The 27,226-nt window shown below is 32.9% G+C and overlaps 1 protein-coding gene across 2 annotated transcripts in view; it reads right to left on the bottom strand.

Moving 5' to 3' along the window:
* Window positions 1-365: 365 nt before the first annotated feature.
* LOC145247434 (heterogeneous nuclear ribonucleoprotein Q-like) overlaps window positions 366-27,226 on the bottom strand; it is a 110,286-nt gene continuing 83,425 nt past the window's right edge. The window contains exons 5-12 of one of the 2 annotated variants that reach the window (XM_080109198.1): window positions 24,500-24,676; window positions 23,487-23,622; window positions 21,709-21,917; window positions 16,887-17,060; window positions 16,600-16,715; window positions 15,560-15,678; window positions 4,902-5,023; window positions 366-1,479 (exon numbers count right to left, since the gene is read on the bottom strand). In XM_080109198.1, coding sequence (XP_079965324.1) covers window positions 1,153-1,479; window positions 4,902-5,023; window positions 15,560-15,678; window positions 16,600-16,715; window positions 16,887-17,060; window positions 21,709-21,917; window positions 23,487-23,622; window positions 24,500-24,676 — 1,380 coding nt within the window. In that variant the 3' untranslated portion in view covers window positions 366-1,152. Of the gene's footprint in view, window positions 1,480-4,901; window positions 5,027-15,559; window positions 15,679-16,599; window positions 16,716-16,886; window positions 17,061-21,708; window positions 21,918-23,486; window positions 23,623-24,499; window positions 24,677-27,226 lie in introns of both variants that reach the window. The other variant, XM_080109197.1, reaches the window with a different exon arrangement.

Genomic DNA, 27,226 nt, shown 5'->3' with positions numbered 1-27,226 from the left:
GTTATACAAAACATAATTTATGGCAGCAAAAACTTATGCAGATAAATGTATAAATTTTCCAAAACTTTTATAAAAAAAAGGCCTTGAGAGGAAATGGCACCCTAAAGACATTTAATTTTCTCCCTACTGAAATAATTAAAATTGACAAAAAAACAAAGTTTAGTCTTAGCGTTTAAAATTAAATAAAAAGAAAAAGAGTTTAATGTATTAATGTTTGAAATTAATTATTTAAAAAAAAAAGAAAAAGAAAATTATTGGTCAATTAATGAACAAAAACAATTTGAAAAAAAAAACAAAAAAACAGTCATCAAAAATATTAAATGGACAGAAAACGATTGGCAGGGTTTTTTTTTTCTTCTCTTCTGTTTGTTTTTTCTTTTTCATTTTTGGTTAAGATAGTAATTTTGAATTTGGTTAGAATTTGGTCAACTTACAAAGACCGCTTTTTTGTCTTTTCTTAATTTTAGAATTTTTTTGTTTGGTTTTTCATCTTTTGTTTTTCCTTTCTTTTTTTTTTTTGGCCATGTTATAGACATTAAGAAAAGATTTGCCAAATGTTTTTAACATTGCCCAAATATATGCATGATGAGTAAAAGGGATGGCTGATCTAAAAATGAAAGCAATAACCAAAATGGAGGGCGAAAAAAAAAACAAATTTCATCCAAAATGAGTCTCGTAGCTAATCCAATTATTTCTTTTTCCAAAAGAAACAAAATAAAATGAAATGGATCAAATTTGGTTTTTGCAGCATTTTGCTTATGGAAATGGAAAAAAAAAAAAAAAAAAAAGCGGTTGGGGAAAGATAATTAAAAATTAAAAGAGCTAACGAAAGGGTGGAGAGGACTGCGTTTAAAAATTTTTCAACAATTTTTAAGCGGTAAAAAATTTTGAGAGGATAATTTTGGTTCTCTCGTGATTTTGATACAGGATTATTTTATCGGACTTCCATGGATTGAAATTAGTACAGAAAGGAAAAGTAGTTTTGTTTAAATTTTTTTTCCCCAAATTTTTTGGAGACGAGAGAGAGAGAGAGAGAAAGAGTGAGTGAGTTTTCAAAACGAAAAACAAGTAAAAAGAAAGGATGAATTTGTTTTGTTTGTTTTTTGTTGTTTCTTAAAAGAAGAGTGATATTTTCCAAGATGACAAAAGCATCTACCAGTTTCCACCATAGGAATCCTGATACCATTGGGCATCATTGCCCGTGTAGCCACCACCATAGTTGGACTGGTCCAGAGGCTGTTGGGCAATGGGTTGGGCACCCCAATTATCGGATACCACACGTCGTTTTGACTGGCCTTGGCTAAAATCTGAACCAGCCTTTCGTTTGCCGCCCCTAACAGCCTTCTGGGGACTAGCACCGCCTCTGCCTCCACGGGCTGGAACACCACCTCGACCTCCACGGGCACCCCTGGCACCTCTGCCAACAGGTAATCCGCCACGAGCAGCACGGAATGGAGGGCCTCCCCGGCCTCGAGCAGGCTGAAAGAGACACCAGTAAAAAAGTTAATCTATTTTTTAAATTTTTTTTTGGAGAAGGGATGGGGGCGTTTTAAATTTTTTAATTTGACTACGAAAAAAGAATTATTTCTCTTCATTCATTAATTGGACTAATTTCAATATAAAAAGATGAGTTTTTGTCCAAAGTTCCTGATATTAAAAAACAAAAAAATAAAACTCTGACCTACATGCCCATGACCAAACGAAAATAAAAAAAACAAAACAAACAACCCCCCCCCACCTAATTGATCAAGTAATTTCATTTTCATACAGAAAATTATTTTTAAATGATCAATAGACTTTTGTAGGCATTATAACATAAATTTAGTAGGTAGGAATTATCTCCCTTTGTTTTTTGAGATTTTCTTTTTCAAAATGGCAAGCTAGAGTCACTTTTGATGCTAATAAAATAAAACTAAAACTATTTGATCTTTTACACAAATTTTGGAATACAATGTTTTTGTTCCATCATGGATATGTACTTTATATAGATTTTTGTTTATTTTTCAATATGTATCAAAAAATGCTATATAAGCAAAACCAAATTTTATTAGAAATTGATTTATGTATCAAGAAATACAGAATGGAGAGACTCCTCGGTTTTGATCAAGCTGAAGCATATCAGTAAGATAGGTAATTTCTGCATTTTAACTTGAATGTAATTTCTCATTCAGTCTTTATTTATGATTTTTAAGAACTGTAGAATTAAAAAGTATGAGAAATCATTTTTAAAGCCAAATTCTATGCTAAGAGATTTTTTTTTCAAAACAATATAAATCAAGGTACTTGTACAGTTTAAATCAAGACATTCAAAAATGAAAATATCAAAAAAAAGGTTATATTGTACATATCCGTTTTGGAGTAAAGATCTCGGAAAACAAATTTTATTTAATTTGATCAAGTAGTTTTTTTTTTTTTTTTACAGTGGAAAAGCACGTTTTTATGAGATCCTGTTGAAGTCAGCCATTATGGAATTTTTTTAACATACCATGGGGAGATAACTCAATGTAAAGCGCCAACACTCCATCCCCATCTTTATTACGAGCTTTCCTTGCTAAAAATCGAACCTCTTGCTCGGTATCATAACAAATTGTTTTTTCGCTGTAAAAAAAGAAAAACAAAAAAAAAAAAAACTACTTGATGAAATTAAGTGAAATATTTTTTCAGAGAACTTTGTTCCATAATGAATACGTACCTTTTTTTTTTTTTTTTTTTGATATTTTTATTTTTTAATGTCCTGATCAAACTGTACAAGTACCTGAATCAAATAGAATGGCTGACTTTGACCAATTCCAAGGAGTCACAGACATCGTTATTTTTAACAAATTTTTTCTTGATTGTTGAGCTATAACGATGAATAACAGTGATAGCCAATCTCTCTTTGTGTCGAACAGAGACAGTTATTTTCTAGATTTTCTGAAAAGAGCACACTGGTAACGTGTGATTACAGTTAGACAATGTACAGGAAAAAAAAACAAACTATAATTCACTAAAGACCCGAGTCTGAGGAAATATTTTATCTATATATTGATATGATAGCATGTTAGGGTTATTTTCTGTGTCACGCTTACATCAGGGTCGTTTAATTGTTATGTACTTCCATTTCTTGTAATTAATAATTTTACCAAGAATTTCTCATAAGTTTTGGTTTCAGTTTCGATTATAGCTAATGGCACTCCAATAACCTATTTTTTAAAAATAATTTTATCAAGAATTCTTCATAAGTATTGGTTTCACTTTTAACTAAGGGCACCTTCATAATCTATTTTTTTAATAAATATTTTTATCAAGAATTCTTTATAAGTTTTGGTTTCGATTAAAACTGAAAGAACTGAAGTTAAATATATATATATATATATAAGTTTGGGATTTGATTTTGATTCAAGCTGATGAACCCAAGTCATATAGATATATTTTTTATTTTTGAAATTGCAACTTCATAATATATATATATATAAAATCAAAGTCTGCAAGAATTAAAACATATTTTACAACCTGGCTACGCTGGGTGTCCCTGCTAGCTTGGATAAATACTTTTGCAGTTTTAACAACACTGAATATCTACAGAATGCCAACATCAATATATTACATATGAATGAGTCCTGTGGTGTCTTCACAGGTCCTGCTAGTATTTTATTATTTTCATTTAAAAAAAAAAGTCTTAGTATTGAATTTAGTTTTAAAAATAATGTATATTATAATCAAATTTAACTCGTAAAATCCTATTAAAAAAAAAAAAAAAAAAAAAAAAAAAAACAATTTAAAGTAAAAAATGCCCAGGCCATGCTAGGTATGTATAATTAGTGTGGAAATAAGTTTAGGAAGGAATACTCGAGTAATCAAACTCTTAAAAATCTGACATTTAATTACAGAAAACATCGAACATAAGGTTAAAAAATTATCCAACTATTAGAATAGTGAGCATAGTTTGAACATGCGACACCTGTAACAATATTTCATGAATTAAAATAAAAGTAAAAAAAAAAAAAATGCGTTGTGAAAATGCACGTTTGAAGTTTATTATTTGTAGAAAATAATGAGATGCAATTTTACATGGTGAGAGAGAGAGAGAGAGCGTGCGTGTGTGTGTGTGAACAAAAACAGAGGGAAAGGCTGATATTGTAAAGAGACCCTAATATCTCATACGACATAAGTTTTCTGATAAACAATTGATATGACATATTTAAAAATTGATGTTGTCACACCATGCATACTTATTTGTACACAAATTTATAAAGATGGTGAAGAGAAGGGTGAGTGACAAATACAGGATGAATGGTGAGAGGATTGGAATGATGTAAATAATTAAAAAGAGAGAAAGAGGAGAAATAGTAGGATGATATCAGTATAAAGAGTGGGATGAGAGGAATGGAAATGAGAGGAGGTGGAAATGAGAGGAGGAGGGAAAAGAGGAAGAGGAGGGAAAAGAGGAAGAGGAGGGAAAAAGAGGATGAAGGGAAGAGGAAAAAAGAGGGGGAAGAAGAGAAGAGGGAACAGAGGGGGTAAGTGTAGGAAGAGAGGGGGAAGGAGGAGGAGGGGAAAGGGGACGAAAGGAAGAGAGGGTGGAAAGAGGAGGAGGAAGAGAGGGTGGAAAAGAGGAGGAGGAAGAGAGGGGGGAAAGAGGAGGAGGAAGAGAGGGGAAAAGTGGAGGAGAAGGAGAAAGAGAGAGAGGAAAGAGAGAAGGAGGAAGAGAGAAGAATGGGGTAAAGAGAGAAAAACAGAGGGAAAGGTCAATCTTGACATCAGTATATAATTTCATAAATATTTGAAAATTTCAAAAGAAATGGTTTTAAAAAATATTTAACACACACACACACACACACACACACACACACACACACTTCCCAATGGGTTATTGATGGTCTATTTATTTAATAATAAAAAAATGTGATGATTATACTTACAGGGGGTGGTAAAGCGCCACCTCTTCCTCGACCTCTGGGTGGACCAGGTGGTGGTGGAGGTGCGTAAGCTCCATAATAGTCATACTCTTCAGGATATGGATAATATTCATCGTAATAGGGATCTGCTTAAAGGAAGTAAATGGGGGAAAAACAAACAAACAAAAATCGAAACAAAAAAACCTTGCTAGAATAATTTAGGGCAGCTAAAAATTTATAATCTCATTAAAATTAAGTTTTAACATGAAAATAATTTAAGAAATAGGTTTTATAATGCAATAACGCATAAAGCTACAACATTTGAAATCTGTTTTTAAGGTACAACGGTAAATGATTCACATGGGTGCGTATGGACTTGATTTGATATAGTGCAAGTCTACATCTTTGGAAGCCACTTTAATTTTTGAGTAAGGGTGGCAGTTGCACAAGATTTGCTTAAAACCTTAACGTATCTGACTATTTTCATTGTACACTCATAAATGATCAAGCAAAGACAATGCTTGAACACAAGTTGGGGATCACACATGCATTTGTAGCAAAGCTGACATGAAGGCACTTATGAAGAATCTGGGCAATTTATGTTAAATGCCGGAAGGTGGCAAACAAAAATTTAATATTTTTTTTGTGCAATTTTTCAATGAGAATTATATTATTTCTTTTATTAAGATAATTAAATAAAAAATTAATTTAAAAAAAAAAAAAAAAATGAAAATATTCTTTTTGTTGTTACAAAGAAAATATAATGGACAATTTTTTCCAAACTTTAAAAAAATTAAAATGTAATTAAAAAAAAAATTCATTCTTAGGTAAGTTTTATGAGTACTTATTTTTTGAATAACAAACAATTCACATCAAAAATTTTTTTATAAAGATTTTACGATATTTTTTCTTTATTCAGTTTATTTTTTAAAAAATAAAACAATGGCAGCAAATAAATGTCTCTTTAATAACACCGGATGCTGCGATTTAAATGGCTTAATGTTTTGACACGTTTCAGTGTTTTATGTAAACTGCTTGGAAAATTCTGATAGCATGGTCCTTATTCTGCATAAACACTGATATGGAAAAAAAAAAAAAAAAAAAAAAAAAAAAAAAATCAAAACGAATTGCCCTGTACAGTGATTGAATTACTTAAGAGGATTACTCATCAAGAATTTGTTTATATTGGACTTGAAGACAACCATATAATCGCCAGATGGAAAGCAGGAAAACGGAACAATCACTATATACTACGAATATTAATGAATCCTTGTATATTAAATATACTAAATCATAAATTTAATAATATATTATATAAATACTGAATTAGCAAGTAACGATTGATCAAGTTATATGTATAAATTTTTTTCCAATAAAAAAAAAAGCACCAAAAAAAAATAGAAAAGTTTGTATATTTGCTTTGAACTTTTTGTAATATTTACCATATTTTTAATATTTGAAACAATATTTTATTGCTAATTCTAATAAATATTTGATTGGAATACAATAATAAAAAAAATGTAATGTGCATTTATAAAAGTTACATATAGGCGAGAAATACACAAATATACTAGAAGTTGACATTTTGAGTTTAATATAAGGAAACCTATTTCTCTAAATCAACAGATACACGCCTGCTGCCCAGTTCTCATCGCTTTTCATCAGAAGGTTGCTCTTCATTACGATAATCAGTGTTTAATACTTGTAGTCGCAGGTTTGTTTGATCAACATTTGACTTTTTGTACACCCATTCAAAGATACAGTTTTATTTACTACTGGATTACCATTTCATATTGTATATTTATACTGTCAAATAATATCTAATGCATATCTTTTTTAGTATTTACTTCAACAATGTTCAAAATAGAAGTACAGCTTACTAATAGTATGAAAATATAGTCATGGCAAACGCTTCAAAGGAATATTTGTTTTGTCTCCAAAGAGATGATTGCAATTAGCCTGTTTCAATATTACTATTATATGATGATTGCAACGTCTTGTCAGACGAGAGCCACTCCCTTAGTCCATGTGCCCGAATATGACTTTTCAGCCCTGCCAGCGACTTGCACACCCTCAAGCAGACATGACACTGAAAACGTTCACTGATTTGTATGAAACTAACAGCAGCGGAACCTGCATTATCGTGGGCTTTCATGTGATTAACAAAACCTGCCTTAGAGAACAGAGCCCGATCACACACCTTACAGATCCAGAGATCTCCATGGTTGGGTGGCAAGGTTTGACATTTCCTACATGCTCTCTTAAGCCTAGTCCACAAATTCCAAAATTTCATCATGACAAGTTTCAAGAAAAAATACACGATTAAACCCGGTTCTCCAACTTCCAACGTAGACCCCTACTACCATGTCTCCTTCTCCAACATCAGGGGTCTTCGTTCTAACCTTCCAGAGGTTGAAACCCAATTACAGGAGACTAAACGAGACCTTTTATTTTTAAGTGAAACTGGCATTGGACAGGCTATTTCCCTAGATGAGTTTGCAATTTCAGGATACTCTAACTTAACTTCTAAATCTGACCCCCAAGATCGCCATGGGCATGGAATATGTGCCTATATTAAAGATAGCTTTCCATGTGGGAGGGACATCTCCAGGGAAGATCCTAACTTACCCTATATGTGCTTCCGGGTTGCTTTAGCTCACACTACTGCATTTATATTTACTCTCTATCGCCCCCACAACAGCGGAGTTACTATCTTTCAAAGCATATCTGAGAAAATTGACCAAGTCCTTTCTACTTATCCTTCAGCTAACATTCACGTATGTGGAGACTTCAATGTTCACAACGTCGAATGGTTGACCCACTCAAACAAGACCGATGATGAGGGGAGGTTCTGTCATGATTTCTCCATTGCCTATGACCTCACTCAGATTGTTCAGGAACCTACCCGTGTGCCCGATAATGACGGCCAGTATGCGAGCCTACTAGACCTTTTTCTCACAACTTGCCCTGAACTATGTTCAGTTTCTGTTCTGTCGCCTCTTGGATCTTCCGACCACTCTGTTGTATCAATTAAGATAAAAATGAAATGTAATAAGTCCCCAGACGTACCTCTTCATCGTACAGTATATCGATACACTAAGGCTGACTGGGATAGCTTCCGTACATTTATATCTGATCTACCTCTGCATTCCATGTTTAAAAAGGATGTGTCCTCTATAGTATTAGACCTAACTGAATGGTTAATTGTAGGTATTGACCATTTCATACCCTCTAAAAAGTTTCAGCAAAAACCTAACAGCCAGCCATGGTTCTCTCCAGAATGTGCTGCTGCCATTGCGCACAGAAATCACTTTTTCCACTGCTTCAAACGTAATAGATGTATGGAAACTAAAGCCGTTTTCAGGACTGCCAGCAACCATTGTAAGAAAGTAATAAGGAACGCAAGAGTGTTGTATGCTCAATCTGTTAAGTCCAAAGTAGCTGAGCAGAGGCTTGGTTCCCACCAGTTTTGGCAAATAGCAAACAGAATCCTGAATAGAAGCGTGTGCTCCATCCCAACTATTATCAATGGACCTGAGGTAATCTCGTCAGCATCAGACAAAGCCAAACTCTTTGTCAAGAACTTTGCAGCTAATTCTACCCTTTGCGACCAAGACCGCCAACCTCCAATATTTCCTCCTGTATCAGAAAACACGCTATGTGATATACGTATATCTGTACGTGATGTTGCCAAGCTAATCAAAAACCTTGATTCCAGTAAAGCAACTGGCCCTGATGGTATTCCAATTATAGTACTAAAAAAACTTCAACCTGAATTAGCGCCCATACTTACAAAACTGTTTAAACGTTGTCTTAAGGAGAATAGTTTCCCATCTCCCTGGAAAATCTCATCAGTATGCCCTGTATTTAAGAATTCAGGTGATCGCTCATCCCCCTCTCAGTACAGGCCAATAAGTCTCCTGTGCGTCATGAGTAAGTTGCTAGAATCTGTGTTAAATACAGAAGTAATCAAACATCTCAACAAAAATAACCTTCTTAGTGACACTCAATATGGTTTCCGTTCTGCTAGATCTACAGCAGATGTCCTTACAGTTATATCGCATAGGATTAGCAAATCTCTCGACCGTGGCAATCTTTCTAGGGCAATTGCTCTTGACATATCTAAAGCCTTTGATAGGGTATGGCATAAAGGTTTACTTCATAAGATCGCTAGCTATGGTATAGCTGGAAAAGTCTTCTCAATTATTAAATCATTTCTTTCTGATAGGTTCATAAGAGTAGTAGTTGAGGGGCAAAAATCAGAAGCTCACAGTATTAATGCCGATGTCCCTCAGGGATCCATCCTGGGCCCAACTCTTTTCCTGATCTACATTAATGATCTTCCAAATCATATCCTTACATCATTTGTAGACATTTATGCAGACGACACTACCATTTATGGTACCACATCTAAGACAGTAAACGACCAAGTTCTCTCCAATTCTCTCTCCTCTGATCTTGAGCACGTAGTACAATGGGGAAAGGAGTGGCTGGTTACTTTTAATGCATCTAAAACCAAGCTTCTCTCTTTACATCATCAACATTCTAATTCACATTTGTCATCAATTGAAATGAATGGCTCTCGTCTTCAGGAGGCCTCAAGTTTTGACAAGCTTCTGGGCTTGACCATTACTCCTGATCTTAAATGGAACACGTATATCAAATCTGTTGCCAAGGCCGCTGGAAAAATGGTGGGATCTTTCTATCGATCCAGTAGATATCTCACTGCTGATGCTATTCTCTACCTATATAAGAGCCAGGTACGTCCAAGGATGGAATACTGTTGCCACATCTGGGCAGGAGCTGCTAGAAAGGACTTGTCCTGCCTTGATAGAGTTCAAAATAGACTTCGTAGCCTCGTAGGAGATGTCCTTTTCTCCTCCTTGCAACCTCTATCTCACAGAAGAGATGTTGCGAGTTTGTCTCTGATGTATCGTTATTTTCATGGAAAGTGTTCAACTGAGCTTCAATCTATGGTCCCCCCTCGTCAAACTTTCACAAGAAACACTCGTCTAGCTGTAAACACTATCAATAATTTCCCCCACTCTTTATCTGTGCCTAAACCTAAACGTAGATTCCATGAACAAAGCTTCTTTCTTAGAACTGCACGCCTGTGGAATTGTCTTCCGTTTTCCTGCTTTCCGGCTGACTACAATATGGTTGTGTTCAAGTCTAAAGTAAATAAGTTCTTGATGAGCCGTTCCATATAAGTTATTAAATTTACCAAATTTTCATTACTAATGATTACTATATTGACCAATTTCTACTGTACACTCTTTAACCCTTATCCTTGAGTGGCCTCTGGGCCTTGATAATGGTGATGATGCCTTTGTAAAAAAAAAGCTTCGCTCGATCTATTTTGGCTGCTTCAAAGTGTTCTGCACCCATGTATATCAGTGTCCTCCACTGCTTGCGATCATACGCTAAGGACTCCCAACTGTCAACAGGAATATGAAAGCTCACCAGACTCTCCTTGATGCTATCACGTGTGTGTGTGTGTGTGTGTGTGTGTATATACACACATACACACACGCACACTCCTTCAGTCTTTGGCAGACTATGGATACCCATGAAGGGGTGTCTGTGCGTGAAATTATTGTGGCAAAAGGTGCACAATCTCCACCCACACCTCTCCTGAGTAGACATTATTAAATACCAGTGGCAAGTGAAGTGTATGTACAGGACGACAAAGGAAACAAATACCGAGATAAGCAGAAAGCACATACAGTGCCTAGAATTCCCAAATGGTCACCCATCTGGTACTAACCAGGCTGAACTTTGCTTAACTTTGGTGATCTGATGAGAACCGGAGTGTCAACGCGATTATGCCGTAATGGAAATAGCCTTGTGTGTGTGTGTGTGGAATAGTCTCTACCAAACTGTAAATTTTTAGTCTAAAGACTTGAAAGCCAATATATATGGGATTTGGACCTGTGGAACAAATTTGATTTGGTTTTTAGTATGTAAAGGAAAAAAAAAAAGAAAAAAAAAAAAAAAAAGAGCTGCTAAGTGGCCAAAATTGAAAAATTGGAACTTGGCAAGCATAAGTTGACTTAAAGTGCTTCTCTATGCATGCGCAAATATACTTTTAAGTCAGTTCATTTATAAAGCTTTGATATGCAAGTCGTCTTAGCTTGTAGCGAATAATGCTGGAAAGCTAAATGTTTTGGCTTCGATTCTAGTGAATGGCATCCGAGTAATTTTTTCTCTCCAACTTTTAAAATCATGACTATATACTGGAATATGATAAAGAATTGTCTCCATAATAATAAATACAAAATCAGCATAAATTAAAATACCATATTTCAGCATATTTTATGACCGGGCAATGTTGGGTGGCCAGCTATATGAGATTCTGTTATACATGCACTTTCAGAACATTGAATATATTGAATATTTATTGACCCAAAATGCATATAAAACTGACATGTAAGAGTTGCATTAAAATGGTGCTAAGTTTATAAAATTATTGTAAGCAAGGAATAGCCAGGGTTTTATAAAATTGATGAACAAAAAAAAAAAAAAAAAAAAAAAAAAAAAAGCAGCAACTAACTTGGTTCTAATTCAGTTGTAAATAAAGTTACTCTTCTGGATGTTGACAGTTCAATCCCCCAGTGCAGGCGACACTCAAAATACGATTGCCATTTATAATTTAGTAAGATGTTTTTTTATCCACTAACAAGCTGCTTTTAATAACATAGAAAGCTTTTCGTATTCATTTTTTCAAAACTAGCTGTATAAATGGACCGCCCTTATTTTTTATGGGACGTATTTATTTATATTATTAAATATTATTTTACGTGTATATATATATATATATATATATATATATATATATATATATTGATAATTTCTACTCGGCAATTTGTCATCGTGTTATCTACTTGATATTTGAAATGTTAACAGCCTATAAAAATTATTTTAACCCTTTGTTATTATTATATATCTACTTGCCTGATATCGCTTTTTCTCTAAATAGATTATTTTACCTCTTTTTAGCTTATAATCTTGATTTGCCGCATAATAATGTGATATTTTCACTTTGATGTTGATCATATATTTAAGGGTTCTATTTGATGTCTAATCCCGATGCTGAAGATGAGAATTTATTCAAATAAACTTGTATCCTCACAGAAACGATCGTACAACTGATTGGTTGTTGATATTGGGTTCTCTCTCTCGGTGCCGAGCACCAGGGTCGGGTATGCTTTCTTTATGGATGTTCATACCTATCCTTACAATACTACTTAATTACTTAAGACTTTTACATAGTCATGGCTGATAGAACAAGAGCATGCTACCCCTGTGGATTTAATAAGGTGTTCCCTTTGAAATTCTGTACAGATTCTTGAATTTGACAGGAAGATTCTTGATTGCAACAAGATACACTTGAAGGCCAGAGGTTACATTTTTTTTATTATTTTAATTCAATTTTCACCCCAAACAAGGCACAGTGCCACTTTGAAGCAGGGGGCTACTATTAGGGACTTAATTAGCGGGGTCATTATGAAGGGAGATGAGTAGAAAGATGTTTGTTAACATTACACTTGAACTTCTGCATATCAGTGCAGTTGGGAAAGCAGAATCCCGGAAGGGATTTCCAAAGACCCGCAGTTCTGGGGAAGAAACTATTGGAGTAAAAGGCTTTCTTTCACATAGGGATCTCTACTGTAAAGGGATGAGACTTAGTAGCTTGTCAGGTTTGTCGGGGGTAGTTACGTCGGGGAGGTACAAGTGTTTGCAGTTCGTCAGAGCATTCACCATTAAAGTATTTGTAGAACAGGTAGAGGGATGCAACATCTCGTCGATGGGACAGAGGCTGAAGCCTAGATGACAGTTCAGGACCTATCAGGTTGGCGACTTTCTTTTGAACCCTGTCCAGGAGCGAGAGACAAGAAGCAGATGCACCAGCCCAGATGTGACAACAGTACTCCATACATGGGCGAATGGTTGCCTTATAGAGGTATAGGATACTGTCAGGCGTAAGTAGTTTTCTAGCACGGTAGAGGGAGCCAAACTTCCTTGCAGCAGCCTTGGCAATGCTCTCAATGTATCTATTCCAGTTCATATTCCCTGTAAATGTTAGGCCGAGGAGTTTAAAAGAAGTACTTTCAGGCAATATGTTCTTGGCCATTGCTATTGGTGGCAGAGAAGGTTTCTTGTAGTTATTGAAGGAAACAAGCTTAGTCTTAGCAGCATTGAATGTGACCATCCATTTTTGTCCCCATTCCACTACGGATTGGAGGTCATCTTCTAGTGTTTCTGCCATTTCCTTGGATATGTGTTCATTTGTTTTCCCCTCATATCTGATAAAGAGAGTGGTGTCATCGGCAAATATACCCAACTCCGAAACAATTTTATCAGGGAGGTCATTTATGAATATCAGAAATAATAGAGGTCCAAGGATAGACCCCTGAGGTACTCCCGCATTTATGTCATATTGTTTGGATGTACGACCGTCGAGGACAACTTTGATTTTTCTATTACTTAAGAAGGTTGGTTGAAAGGTTGTGAAAATAACACTCAAGATGAGAATAAACAGAAGAATACAAATTTGAGAAAAAAAAAAAAAAAAAAGTTTTGAAATTCAAATCCAAATAATATCATCATTGTATCTAAATTTACAATTTCTTTTTTTACTGCTTGATTACGTTATCTAATCAGGAAAAGCATTCATTTGGGGAGGGTTGAGCCACCTCAAAATAAATCTTCAATGCCAAGTCCACAAAGATCTTTCCAGTCTATATTTGTAAGCTGTTACATGTAACCAATTACCTGTTGAGAGCTATTAGAACTTCTGCACCAGAGGGAGCACTTGATATTCACAAATGTTCACTTGTCTAGTACTGACCAGATTCAACGTCACTTAATAAAATAATCAGCCAAATGGTGTCAAAACTCTGAAAGCTTTAATCCTGGATAGTCAGTTGGATGTAGTTTAAATTTCTTTATCACTTATAAAGGACTGACGGGTGGGTGCCTGGCGTTGCCCATGCGCTGGACCCCCCTCCCTCCAATAAATCAAAACAACAACTTTTCTTTCAATCAAAATAGCAGAGAGTGCCCGTGCGATAAAAAAAAAAAAAAAAAAAAAAAAAAAGAGAGAGAGAAAAAAAAAAAGAGTTTTAAACAGTTTTAGTTTAATACGTATACGTGACTTGCAAAAAGAAACAGAAAAAACGCCCCCCCCCCAAAAAAAAGTGGTCCAGTTGACGCCTACAGAACAAATCTTTTTTTTCTAATTTTCACGTATTAAGCATCCGGGGCATTGCCCTTTAATATGGTACCAATTTTGTGCCGGTCAGATGCGGATGACAAAAGTTTTTAGACATACAAACACAAACATATGTCCTTTATATAATAGAAGACCCATCAGTGTTCAAAACCAATATTTTCTCACCTCTAAGATGAGGTGGCCCGATTGATATCGCAGAGTTTATATCCAAAACCCAAATGTTATGTGCTAACGCCCAACTATCAAAGCTGTGGTTGCTAATAACGGCAAACTTGTGCTTCTTCAGAATAGTGGATTTGAAATCAATGCATTTCAAGTAAAAACAATATTACGTACATACATGTCATGTCAAAATTAGTGTTACCCCCCCCCCCCAATAAAATGATTCAGTAGAAAATCTATTAAATGTATTTTCAACAAAAATGATACACATTACATGCTTGACATTTTGTATTTTGAAATAGTGGATTTGGTTCTTCGTCGTTATTGTAGCAAAATTAAAAAAATTGAATTTCAAGTGAAACCAATAGTATCTACTAAATTGTCATGTCACAGTAATGAGCATATCCAAAAATTATGAGAAACGATAACGTAGAAAATTAATTATTAATGAAAACAGTTTTCGAAGACAATTAGTGAAAATTGAGTTTTGAAAAAAAAAAAAAAAAAAGACTGGAGAGTCTGAATTGTCACAAAAGGGAGGTAAATATTTTTTCAAAACTGAAAATATTTGGCTAATTTAGCAAAACTTAATTTTGACTAATTTCCTTTGAAAACCGTTTTCATCATTAATTAATTTTCTATCTTATTGTTTTTTTTTTTTGTAATTTTTGAATATTTTCATGACAATAGTTACCATTAGTTTCACTCAAAATTCATTATTTCAATTTCCAAAGTTTGTTACAATAACAAAGAAAAACCATGGATTTTAATTGAAAGCAAGGGAGATAAATCGGTTCGTCATACAAAATTGGTCACACACTTCTACATAAAAACATACAATAAAACTCAAATTCTATTTTCATTTGTAATTATTTTTACACTGAATCATTTTTCAAATTTTTAGGAATTCATACAAATTTCCACATGACATGTAAGTACATGATATTTCTATGTTCGAAATCCCACTAATTTGCAGAAGTACGGCAAACTTTATATTTGCAAGACTACATTTTTGCATAGCGCTTAATCTTAAAAAAAAAAAAAAAAAAAAAAAAATTTATTTGTGTATTCCCAATTTTGCATCTGCCAACAGACGGTGCTTATTTTAATGAGGTAAGGCGACATTTTCTTGTTACTTGTAGCTACAGAAAACAATTGATAAGGTTTAAATTTAATTAAAGATCATTTTATATCATGCAAAGTTTCCAAAACCACTTAGACAAAAGACTAATTGGAATATGTTCAAAATAACCAGTAATTTTTCGTTCCATAACCAAAAACTTACCATAACCACCTCGACCAGGAGGTGGTGGTGGGGGAGGAGGACGTCTCATGCCACGCCCAGGACCTGGGGGTGGCGGAGGCGGCATACGGCCTGGTGGCATACCCCAGTAGTCATCATAACTAGAAAATACAATTTTGGAAATATGTAAGTTAAATATTTCAAACCTGACAGAAGGCATTTTTTCTTGTTGAAAATTGGCATTTACATTTCTAAGTTTTTGAGATGAGGGATTGATTATTCGTATCATTTGGAATCTTGTTATTTTCATGACAAAGTTTGATCTGAAGAAGGTCGGGGGTTACATCAACTGAAACATTGTGAAAATAACATTCAAGCCGAGAATAATAGTACAATGAAATCCAAATAATACAAATTAAAATTTAAGTAAAAAAAGATTAAAGTTGTTCTCAGATTTTGTATAAGATTTTTCTTTAAATTGTATTTTAAAAAATTCAAAGATCGCGTTATAATTTTTATTTAAAAAACAGATTAAATTATTTTTTGCTTAAAAAAAAAAAAAAAAGAAAAAAGAACTTTGGTTCTTGTCCAGAATTCTCCCATAAAAAAAAAAAAAATCTGTACTATCTACGTGCTTGTGATGAAACGAAAATGTCATTCAAAAATTCCTGTAAATTTAAAAGGAAAATCTTTAAAATGATTAATGGGAATTCATATGCATTACAAGTTTTGAGCGATTTTTCAGTTATTTCTCTTGTTTTTTTGAGATTCTTTTTTTCTTTTTTTTTTACAAAATGGTGGGCCAGACAGTCATTCCTCCAATACCCATAAAATTTGATTTTCTTATTTAAATATAAAAATAATGAATTAATTTACATAAATTTTGGAATATGATATTTTTGTTTTGTCATGAGTATGTACATTATACAGATTTTTCGTTATTTTTGTTTTAGAATATAGAGGAAATTCTGGACAAGAATCTCAATTTTAATAACTTATAAATTATAATAATTAAACATAAAAGATTTTGAAATATTAAAAATAAAATTAAATGCCATAAACTAGGGATTATTGGAACTCACCCCGGATACATGCCAACAGGTCCCCTACGCTCTTGTTCCCTTTTTCGTTGTTCTTTCTTTTTGTTCTCCGTCGGAGGTTTAGCTAATGATACTTCTATTGCCATACCACCTACTTTCTATATATATTTTTTAAAAATATATATATACAGATCGATTGATATAAATATATCAAAAAAAAGAAAAAAAAAAAAAAAAGAAAAATCAGTCATTATGCTAGAACAAAGATGTATACATATTGACAAATAGTTAAAACTTTAAAATGAAGAGTACACCAGAGAAATACATACTTGATTATTAAGAGATTCCATTGCTTTTAATGCGTCATCTCTGTCTTCAAAGTGTATAAATCCGTAGTCTTTTATTTTTTTGGCACGTTCAAGTTTCCCAAAGGAACCAAACTTCTCTTTGAGAAGGTCTTCTGTAACGTCGGATGTGAGGTTGCGAACATACAACACTTTTACCTAAAGAAAACACATGGTAGAAGGAGGAAAAGATCTATTAAACCTATGCTTGATACAGTTTGGGGGGGGGGGTGACAAAAAAAAAACAAAAAAAAAAAAAAAACAATGCAGAAATGAGAACACAAAATTCTTGTATAATAAAATTAAAAGTTGCTAAAAATTGTTACTTGCTATGAATTTTTTTTCTTTTAAATATTAATTTATTTAAAAATTTAAAATCAACTCAGTTTCAGTGATATACATTTACATTTTCATCAGGCATGAAATCACTGTTTTTTTTCCTTTTTCTTTCCTCATGACATGGTGTGATTAGGAAATCAAAGTCTGTGTGGGATTAAAAGTGATTTATTTTTTTCAAATGTTCCAATCAGGAGGATCACGCATAGCTCGCATGAAATGAATTAGAAATTTGTTTTTCTCTTCGATATAAGTGTTGTTCGAATTTGAATTTATAAGTTCAGAAGCCAATACAAAAAAACAAAACAAAAAAAAACCCCAACTAATATTAGTTTATTTAAAAATTAAAAACAACTCCGTTTTAATGATAAACGTCTGCATCAGGCATGGAGTAAGTTTGTGCAAAAAAAAAAAAAACAAAACAAACACTGTTTAAGATCACAAAGGCTTTAATTTTCAAGCAACACAAACTGACTCCATGTCAGAAAATGTATATTGTAGAAACTGAGTTATTTTGAATTTTAAATAAATCAATGTTTATTCAATAAAAAAAAAAAATCTGCGCTGTACAAATTTACATCACACAATGCTTACATCAAAGAGAAAAGAAAAACTTGTTAGATTTATATAACTTAAGTATTAGTAAAAGCAGATATATCTTTATACAAGATAAAGTCTTTGTAAACTGAATTTATAGTCCCTAGAGAGAATCCAAAGAACAGGCGAGTCATAGTCCACAGCAACCGGCGTTAGGCAAAAAAAAAAAAAAAAAAAAAAAAAAAAAAATCAATAAATATTTCATAATGTAATATATTTTTTAAATACTAAAAATAAATTCAAAACAGTAAAACTGTAACATTTTATTTTTTATTTTATGCAAAAAATAAGTATCATGCAAAATTTTTATCTGACATTGTTTGCTGCAGACTTCAAATCGCCTATTCTTCACATTTACCATCATTCATTATAAAAAATAATAAATATATTAATTTAAAAAAAAAGATAATGCAAAAGAAAACAAAATAACAACAGAAAACCCTGCATAAATAAGACAAAACAAATAAAATATCTTAATTAAAATTTTCTGCTGAATTTAATATTATCTGTGAACCTAGTATGCAAACATCTTGAGATGTTTTTTTTTTTCTTCCAGATAAAAAAAAACAAATCATTTGTTCTTGAGAAGTTGAGGGTTTCTCCCAAAATATCAATTTCCATCTCGGACACTATTAAGAGTATGCGAAATATTTACTGAAAAATAAATAAGCTTTTGAAGAAAAATATTGCATATAATCTTATTTGGTTTTGTTCATCCCTTTCATGTTTCATCTTTTAGAAAAAATTAATTTTCACATTGCAAGCAGCCTTATTACATACCTTTATCACGTAAATTGATCAAGTAGTTTTAGTTTTATGAAGAAAATCATTTTTAAATGATTGATGCAAAATCGTAGGCATTATAACACTAATTTAGCAAGTTTGAATTATTGTAGAGTTATCTTTGTTTCTCCAAGATGGCGATGCAAAATGCCCTTTTCTTACTCATAACATTTTCTTAGTTAAAAATAAATTAATTGCTAAATTTAAATGATTTTTCAAATATGCATCACCTGGACGGTTTACGGAAAATGCTGAAACATGAATACGAGTTAAAGTGAATTTGAAAATAATTCAGTTTTTATTTTTTTAAAAAATCACATTATGTAAGCCTCGAAATAAGGAAAATGTTTTGGCAAATAAAAAGCTTTTAACCCTGTTTAAATGTTAAAACTTAAAAAAAAACAAAACAAAAAAAACGCTACCAGTGAAATAACATTTTTTTTTATTTATTTAAACCAATTGAAGAAGTGCCTGACGTGCATGCGTACTTGTCAAAGTTGTTTTAAAAGGAACGATTTTTTCCGACCCTCCCTTGTTATAAACGTTTACTTCTATATGAGATAGTTGAGCGTTTATTTTAATTCTCACATATTAGTCGAGCAGACATCGCTCTTTCAGATGGTACCAGTCTCAACCTGGTCTGATGCGGTAGGTATGTAGGATCGAACCCGAAGCCCCGAGGTGAAGTTGGAAAATAAAATGTAAAAAAAAAAACATGACACGTTAACCACTCGGCCAGCAAGAAAGACTTACTGAAAGACGTTTGAATTTATTTAAGTAGGAAGAGAATTGACAGGTGCCCACACCTAATGACTTAATGAGGTCAAGTGGAAATCATGGAGTTAACATTTTCAGCGAGCCTTATGATGACGTAAACAATAGCTAGTCAGCAGTTAACATTGTCTGCGGGACAGTTTTTAATGAGGTCAATAACTCTGTTTGTTTGTTTTTACCCAACTTGGGGGGAAACCAGCTCCCCGTTTATTAGGTTGGTTGGTTGTTTTTGTTTTACGGCATATCAACTTTTTTAGGTTATTTAATGCCGAATCTAGTTATTTTGAGGAACGATTTTTAATGGAGTATATATTTTTTTTAAGTCAAATTCTATTTAACCCATAGTTGGGACCCTAACAGGTACTACCACTCCGGGTCAGAGTGGACCTGGGAGAAATGGCAATTAAAGGGTGGCTCCACACTCCCCAAGGCCCGCAAGGTGGGGCCTCACCATCGGATATAGTTGTCGGTCATATTCAGGACCGTTGTATAAAGGGTTCTTTTAAATTTTTTTTATAAAGGCCAATTTTTTTAAGATATGAGAGTATGATGTGGGGATTGTTTTTATCAAATAACTCTTTAATATTGTTTTTTTTGTAGAATCGATTTTTTACGGTTACAAAATCAGTACATTCAATTAATATGTGTTTGATTGTGAGTGGTGTTTGACAAGGTATACAGATGGGTTGGCTTTCTTTTTTTAGGAGATATGAGTGGGTTAAGTGAGTATGGCCTATTTTTATTCTTGTTAGTTTGACTTCTTCTTTTCTGTTTAGTTTCGTATTTTGTTCTTGTTTTTTGATTTTTGGCATGATTTTTTGAAGTCTATTGTTAGGGTGTTCATTCCAGTAGGTTTGCCATTTATCTGTTGTATATGCGTTGATACATCTTTTTAGATCTATGTATGGAATTTTAAAATTTGCACCAATTGGGAGATTTAAGGCGTTTTTGCTGCAGAATCTGCTAATTCATTACCTTTAATACCGGAATGGCTCGGTATTCAGCAGAAAATGATTTCTTTTTTACTGTTTAGTTCAGTTAATTTTTGGAGTAATTTTGCATATAAGGGGGTTGTCCATCTTTTTATTTTTAATCACTTTTAGAGTAGATTGGGAGTCTGAAAGGATTATAAATTTGTTTTTGTTATTGGAGGCGAGTTTGAGAGCTAGGATTCGAACTGAAGATTGAGGTTATTTTTGGGAGGTTTGATTGTTTTTTGATTGATTTATTGCTGCACTGGCTGTTGCGTTATTTTGTTTGGACCCATCTGTATAGATGTGTGTGTGGTCTGGATACTTTTCTTTGATTTTATCGAGATCATCATGATAAGTTATTGGATGAGTATGTTTTTTTTTATATTTACTTAAACTTAGGTCGATGTTTGGGATACGATTTATTACGGAAGTGTCCAGATGAAAGCAATTGTTTGATATGACGCTAAAAAGCCGACATTGACCAAATGTTTACATCGCTTCCCGGAGACCACCGGAAACTGCCGATTTGAATCCAGTTTCGCATTTTTATACTGAAAAGTGAAAGATATACGCGACGATCTAAAAATCTGGAAAAAAATAGCGAGTGAAAGTCGGGCAAATTAAATACACACGCGACCCCCATTTGTAAGTCATAGATATTATCATTTAGACGTGATATAAAAAGTTTTAAGGAATGAGCCGACCGAGAAGTCCAGCGAAAAGAGCCTTTTATAAACATACATACATACACACATTTTCGCTTTTATATTTATAGATTAGTAGGGGTACCCGGTGTTACCCAGGTGTGGAGAGGTGGTGTAGTAAGGACACTGAGCAAAAGCCAGGCGTAAAAAAAAGAGCATGGTTACTCGATGGGAAAAAAAGAGATAAAACAAGCAAAAAAAAAAATTCACATAAATAACCCTGTTTAATTGTTAAAAAAAAAAAAAATTGGAGAAAAAAAAAAAAAATTGGTTACATGGACGTGAACGTGAAACCTGAAGTTTATGTGGTCTCGATAACCACTGCTCCACGATGAAGTCAGCCAAGTAACATGTTTTTTTTTCTATTCAAACCACTTCAAGAAAGAACATCATTTGCACATGTGTACTTGTCTAAATCATTATGAAGGAATGATTTTTTGTTCCCCTCCCTTGTTGTAAATGTCTATTTCTATAGAAAATAATTGACCATTTTTTTCTAATTCTCACATATTATTTGATTGAGACATTGCTCTTTCAGATGGCACCGGTTTGGATCCAGTCCGATGCCGCTGAAAAAAGTTTTTGGGAGCCATACAAACACACACATATATATAGATGTTTTTTTGTTTGTTATTTTACCTTGGACATCGTTGATGAATCTGGTTCTTCTAAAGGATCTGCCCAATCTACCACAAATTCACCGCCCCATGCTTTTAAACTTCTTGAGGTGAACCTTCTTTTAGCGGCAGATGCACTCTTATGTGAATCATATTCCAGGAAAGCAAAACCTCGGTTCTTCCATTTCGGGTTATCAGCTGAGCCATATACAATTACATCGAGTAACCCTTCTGCAAAAGTGAAGAGAAACAAAGAAAACACATGACAATATATATTTATCAATTAGAAAACTTTTTTTTTTGTTGTTTTTTTTTGTTTTTTGTAGTACAAAAATATTAAATTGTCTTCACATGCATATAGGAATTAAAATAAAAAATATCTATATTATATTTCTCTTAGCTTGCCTGCCTGTTCCACTTTTTATTGGAAACTACCGGCCAATCTGACTGAAATTTTGTATGGACCTTTGTTATAACGTGCAATGAAGTAAGTGTTATAATTTCTGTTCGATGTACAGTATAGAATTAATAGGAAATAGTATATAATGCAAAAATGAGAACAAATTCAATCATATTCAACCATCAATTTGGTATAAAATACCCATTCTAAGTCAGTGGGATTGAACTTTTGATACTTGTACAGTTTATTAAAGACATTAAAAAATGAAAATATCGAAAAAGGTTAGATTGTACGTATCAGTTTTGACATGAAGATCTCTGAAAAATAAATTTCGAGTATTTTTTTTTTTTTTTTACAGCAGAAAAACACATTTTTATGAGAGCGCGTTGGAGGCAGACATCTTGGTGTTTGTTTAAATTTTTGTTTGGAGTTTATAAACGCCACGGGGAGATAACTCCATGTAAAGCGCCGACACTCCCTCCCCATCTTTAATAACAAGTTTTTCTTTCTAAAAATCAGACCTTTTCCTCAGTATCATAAATTGTTTTTTTTTCCGATGTAAAATAAAAACTACTTGATGAAATTAAGTGAAATTTTTTTTCTGGGGAACTTCATTCCATAACAGATACGTACAATTTAAACTTTTTTTTTTTTGATATTTTTATTTTTTAATGTCTTGATTAAACTGTACAAATACCAAACTTTTTTTTTAGTTTTAAAGGAGCTAAAAACCCTAGTTTTGAAATAAAACAAGTGAAGCATGCATGGTCCCTCGTGAGTGCACAGTGAACGAGGAATAAAAAAAAAAAAAAAATATGACTAAGTTCAGCCCCCCCCCCCATTTAGCCCCAAAAAGCTACCAGAGAATGTCAAATCCTGGTGAAAATGAACAAAACGGTGCAGTTTTAGGCCTTAACATATGTAAATTTGAGTTCTGCACCATGCAAAAAAAAGAAATGACTAAGTCCATCATATGGATATGTCCTCGAGAGTCAAAATAATGATAATATTCTTTTGTCACAGTTATTATTTCAGCATAGCATCTTCTTTGCAATAAATACCAAAATAATAAATATTGCCCTGAAGTGCTAAAAATTAATACAGTTGAAGATAAAATATAATGAAAATAATTAATTTAAAGATTTATTTGAAAAATAAATACTTATCTTTAAAGAAATAAGTTCACATTGTTGTAGATTTCTTAAATTTCACATTTTAATTATAAATAAACAAAAAAAATCTAAATATCTCTTGGGATGGAAAGAAAATATACATAAAAAAATCATATAAACTGATATATATGCGTGTGTGTGTGTGTGTGAAAAAAAAAGTCTAGAAGAAAAAAATGTCCTAATATGTTGTGTTGTTAAAGAGATGTTGAAAGATGAAAGTATCTTTACCTGTCAGTTTGGAGAACTCGTCTCTGATATCCTCTTTCGATTTACTCTTTGGAATGCTGCCAACGTAAAGCCTAACGTTGGCAATTGAAATGTTCACCTTTAACCGCTTTCCTTTTCGGATCTCATAGTTGTCAAGCTGAGAAATGAAAGAAAGTTTAGTCATTTTGAAAAGGACAAATTTGTAACATTTGTGATAAAATCAGCTTTCTAGTAAAAAGGTTTACAAGCCCAGCCCCCCCCACCATTTCTAATATAATATTATGGAATGTGCCTTTGTTTCAATTTTTATATCTGAATAAGATGGCACTTTTTTTTTTTTTTTTTTTTTTTTTTAAATATCATTCTGAATTAGAATATTAAAATTTAAAATGTAATTAAGACAAAAGTGATATTTGTTTTTTTCTCTTTAAAATAAACATTTATTTACCTTAAAGATATGATACAAGCTTTTGCTGTGACTGGGTTCTTGTCAAGCAAATAAAAAAAAAAAATAAATAAAAATATTATCATATATAAAATGATAAATATGATTTAAGATATAAAAAAGCTCATGAACAGTAGTCAGTTGGAATGTTAAATAGACACTTTTTAAGTCTCAAGTGCAAGCACGCAGTTCACATGATAATGTCATAAGAAATTAGATGGCACTTAAAAAAAAAAATTTTTTTTTTTGGGGGGGGGGGGGGGGGTGTCCAGCACACTGGCAACAAAAAGTGCTCAATATCCAGAGAATAGCTTCTCTTCATATCCCTTCTGCCAAAATATCTGGTGGGGGAGGTTCTCACGTACTTCTTTTTTCTTTTACTTTTGAAATTGTTGTGAGGGTATCGATGAAAGTGCTCATTATCTTTAGTATAGCAGCTGTGTCCAAACTAAACTTCATACCCGGGCAATTTCAGGTATCCATGCTAGTTCTATATAAATGTTAAATTTCTTTTATAGCTTATATTTTTTTGTATTTAATTTTCATTGTTTTAAAAACAAAAAGGTGAAAAAAAAAAAAGCATAAGAACCTGTTTCTTGGCCTCATGAGCTCCCTCTCTCTCGCAATATGTAACAAAACAGTACCCTCGGCTGAAGCCAGAAACAGAGTCAACCATCAACCGCAAATCCCAAATTTTACCGCACTTTTCGAACAAAGGGATCAATTCATCTTCAAATATGTCCTTGGGAATTTTACCACAAAAAACCTGAAAAAATAAGCAAAGGAACACAATAATTCCATTGAATATCGCATGTAAAAGTTTTTGTCGGTTTGTAGAAGGGTCATTTTAAACGACTAATTTTTTTGATGCATATTGTTATTACTTAACATATTACCTGATTACTTTTTCTTTCAGATTATTAAAGCATTACTTATATTTTTCTGCACTATTCTCACCCACATTTACCCCAAAACATCATTCTCCAGTCAACAGAAAAAGAATCATCTTCCATCATGATAATGCTTGTTTTCACACAACACTATTGACCAAAGAACTCCTAGGAGAATTTGGTTGGGAAATCTTGCCCCATCCTCCATATTCTCCTGTCCTGACCTAGCTTTCTCTGATTATTATTTATATTGAGAATCACAAAACGATTTAGATGGCCTTAGCTTAACATCACGAGAGACGATTGAACACAAGTTATTCAGATTTTGCATCAAAACCTAAAGAATTTTACAAGCAAAGCATTTATAAGCTCGTTGACAGATGAAATAAAGTTCTGGAGAGCAAAGGTTGTTATCGTTATGAATAAAAATGTTCAAAAACAGTTTTTCATTTTCAAGAGGAAACTTAACCGGCTAAATTTTTTGCATTGACCTTAATAATATAAAGCAAAAAAAAAAAAAAGAAAAAAAAAAAGAAAAAGAAAAAAAAAGTGTTTGCAAATTCAAATACTCCTAAGAGACAAATCAACTTTGCAATCTAGTATAAGTGATCTCTTCTTCCTACAGCCCCCCCCCCCCTTTATAGCAGAGATATTGCTAGTCGTTCTCTAATCTACCATTATTTCCATGGACGGTGTTCAATAGGAAAAAACTTTCGGGTTTGTATTACTGCTCGAAAAACAGTGTTTACCGAAGTATTGGAACATTCAAGATGGCGCCTGACTCTCTTTAACACGGTAAATTTGGGAAAAGGTGTTATAAATAAAAAAACTAGACAAAATACTGTAAAAACCCGCCGAATATAGGTCAACCTATGTCATGGTAACATATATTGAGCGACTTTTTAACAATATTTTGTCTAGTTTTTTTATTTATAAACACCTGTTCCCAAACTTACTGTATTAATGAGAGAGTCAGGCGCCATCTTGAATTTTCCAATACATCGGTAAACACTATGTTTTTCGAGCTGAATAAACATGTTACATTGAATAAAAACACGAAAAATATATCCATTTTGGTAGAAAAGTAACTTATCTTGCCTTTGATAACATTTATTTGTTATATATTTGTTTTTTACAACTTTTTCGAATCTATGTGTACAGTAATACAAACCCAAACTTTCTTTTCTTCCTCTGCGTGCTTTATATCAAACAGAATTTAAATGGAATAAGATTTTCAAGAACTTCCATCTGTGAACACATTACCATGGGATTGTTTCCCTCCAGGCTACGGAGCCATCTTCAAATCTAATGTCAATGAATATTCATCATAAACCATACTCGTAACCGATCAAATTTTCATTCCATTCATCATTTTAAATCCTCACAATATTTTTCATTATTCAACTGACAATCTATTTCATCACCTTTCATCCTTGAGTGGTTTGTAGCCTTAACTAGTAACATATAAGACACCCCCTCTATCTGCAAAGAGAAAGATTTAACACCAGGCAAACTTATCTTGTCTTGCCGATAAAAGAGACATGACCTTTCATTTTTATTATCATACATCCGTGTTTCAACAAACATTTGCTATTGTTCATGGTAAGTTTTTTTTTTTTTGAGTTGTCAATCAAGTTATGTGACCACCAGTGTGGGCGTAGAATGATCGATGGATCAACAGTTTGAACACATACAATAATCGCAACATCGGACCACAACAAATACAGAAATCATACAGATATGAATCATGGAAAATTTTATGATTAAAAAACTGTGTTTCGTAAACATAAACTTGGAAGGATATTTTTTTTTTTTAACTTAACACCCAGTGAAATAAGATAAATTAAAAAAAAAAATAACTAAAATTTGGATTGACTAACAAAAGCTTATTGCTTTTTTTTTTTTTCAATACTAAAGAGACAAATTAAAAAACAAAAACAAGTAAACGTTTTATTGTTACTCGAGTGATGTGCTAATTCTTATACACCAGACATGTCAAACTTAGGATCCACTGAGGACCACGTGGGTCAATTTGAGCTGTTATGAGAGCTGCACACGACTAATTAAAGTTGTTAAAATTATTAAAGTTGTTAAAATTATTACAGAATATTTTTGTTAGTAAAATAATTTGATAATACACTAAAAGTCGGTATTATTTGGATTATTTTCACTGCTCTTCTTGAGTGTTATTCTTATGTTTTGGCTGATTAACCTCCGACCGTCTTTAGATGTATTTTATCGAACTCGGGAATCTGCACAGAATTTGTAATGGAACACTTTATTCAATCCATGCGTGTAGCATGCTCTCATTCCATCAGCCATGATCGGGTAGAAATCATGAGTAATTTGCAATTGTATTTTTGAGTGTAACACCTACACTGAGGATAGAACCTTCAAGCTATAAACAAATTTTATTAAGTGAATTT

Source organism: Euprymna scolopes, chromosome 25 (genome assembly GCF_053919585.1).
Source record: "Euprymna scolopes isolate OS-2025 chromosome 25, ASM5391958v1, whole genome shotgun sequence".
NCBI lineage: Eukaryota > Metazoa > Mollusca > Cephalopoda > Sepiida > Sepiolidae > Euprymna > Euprymna scolopes.
This window is presented reverse-complemented; position numbering and strand designations above follow the sequence as displayed.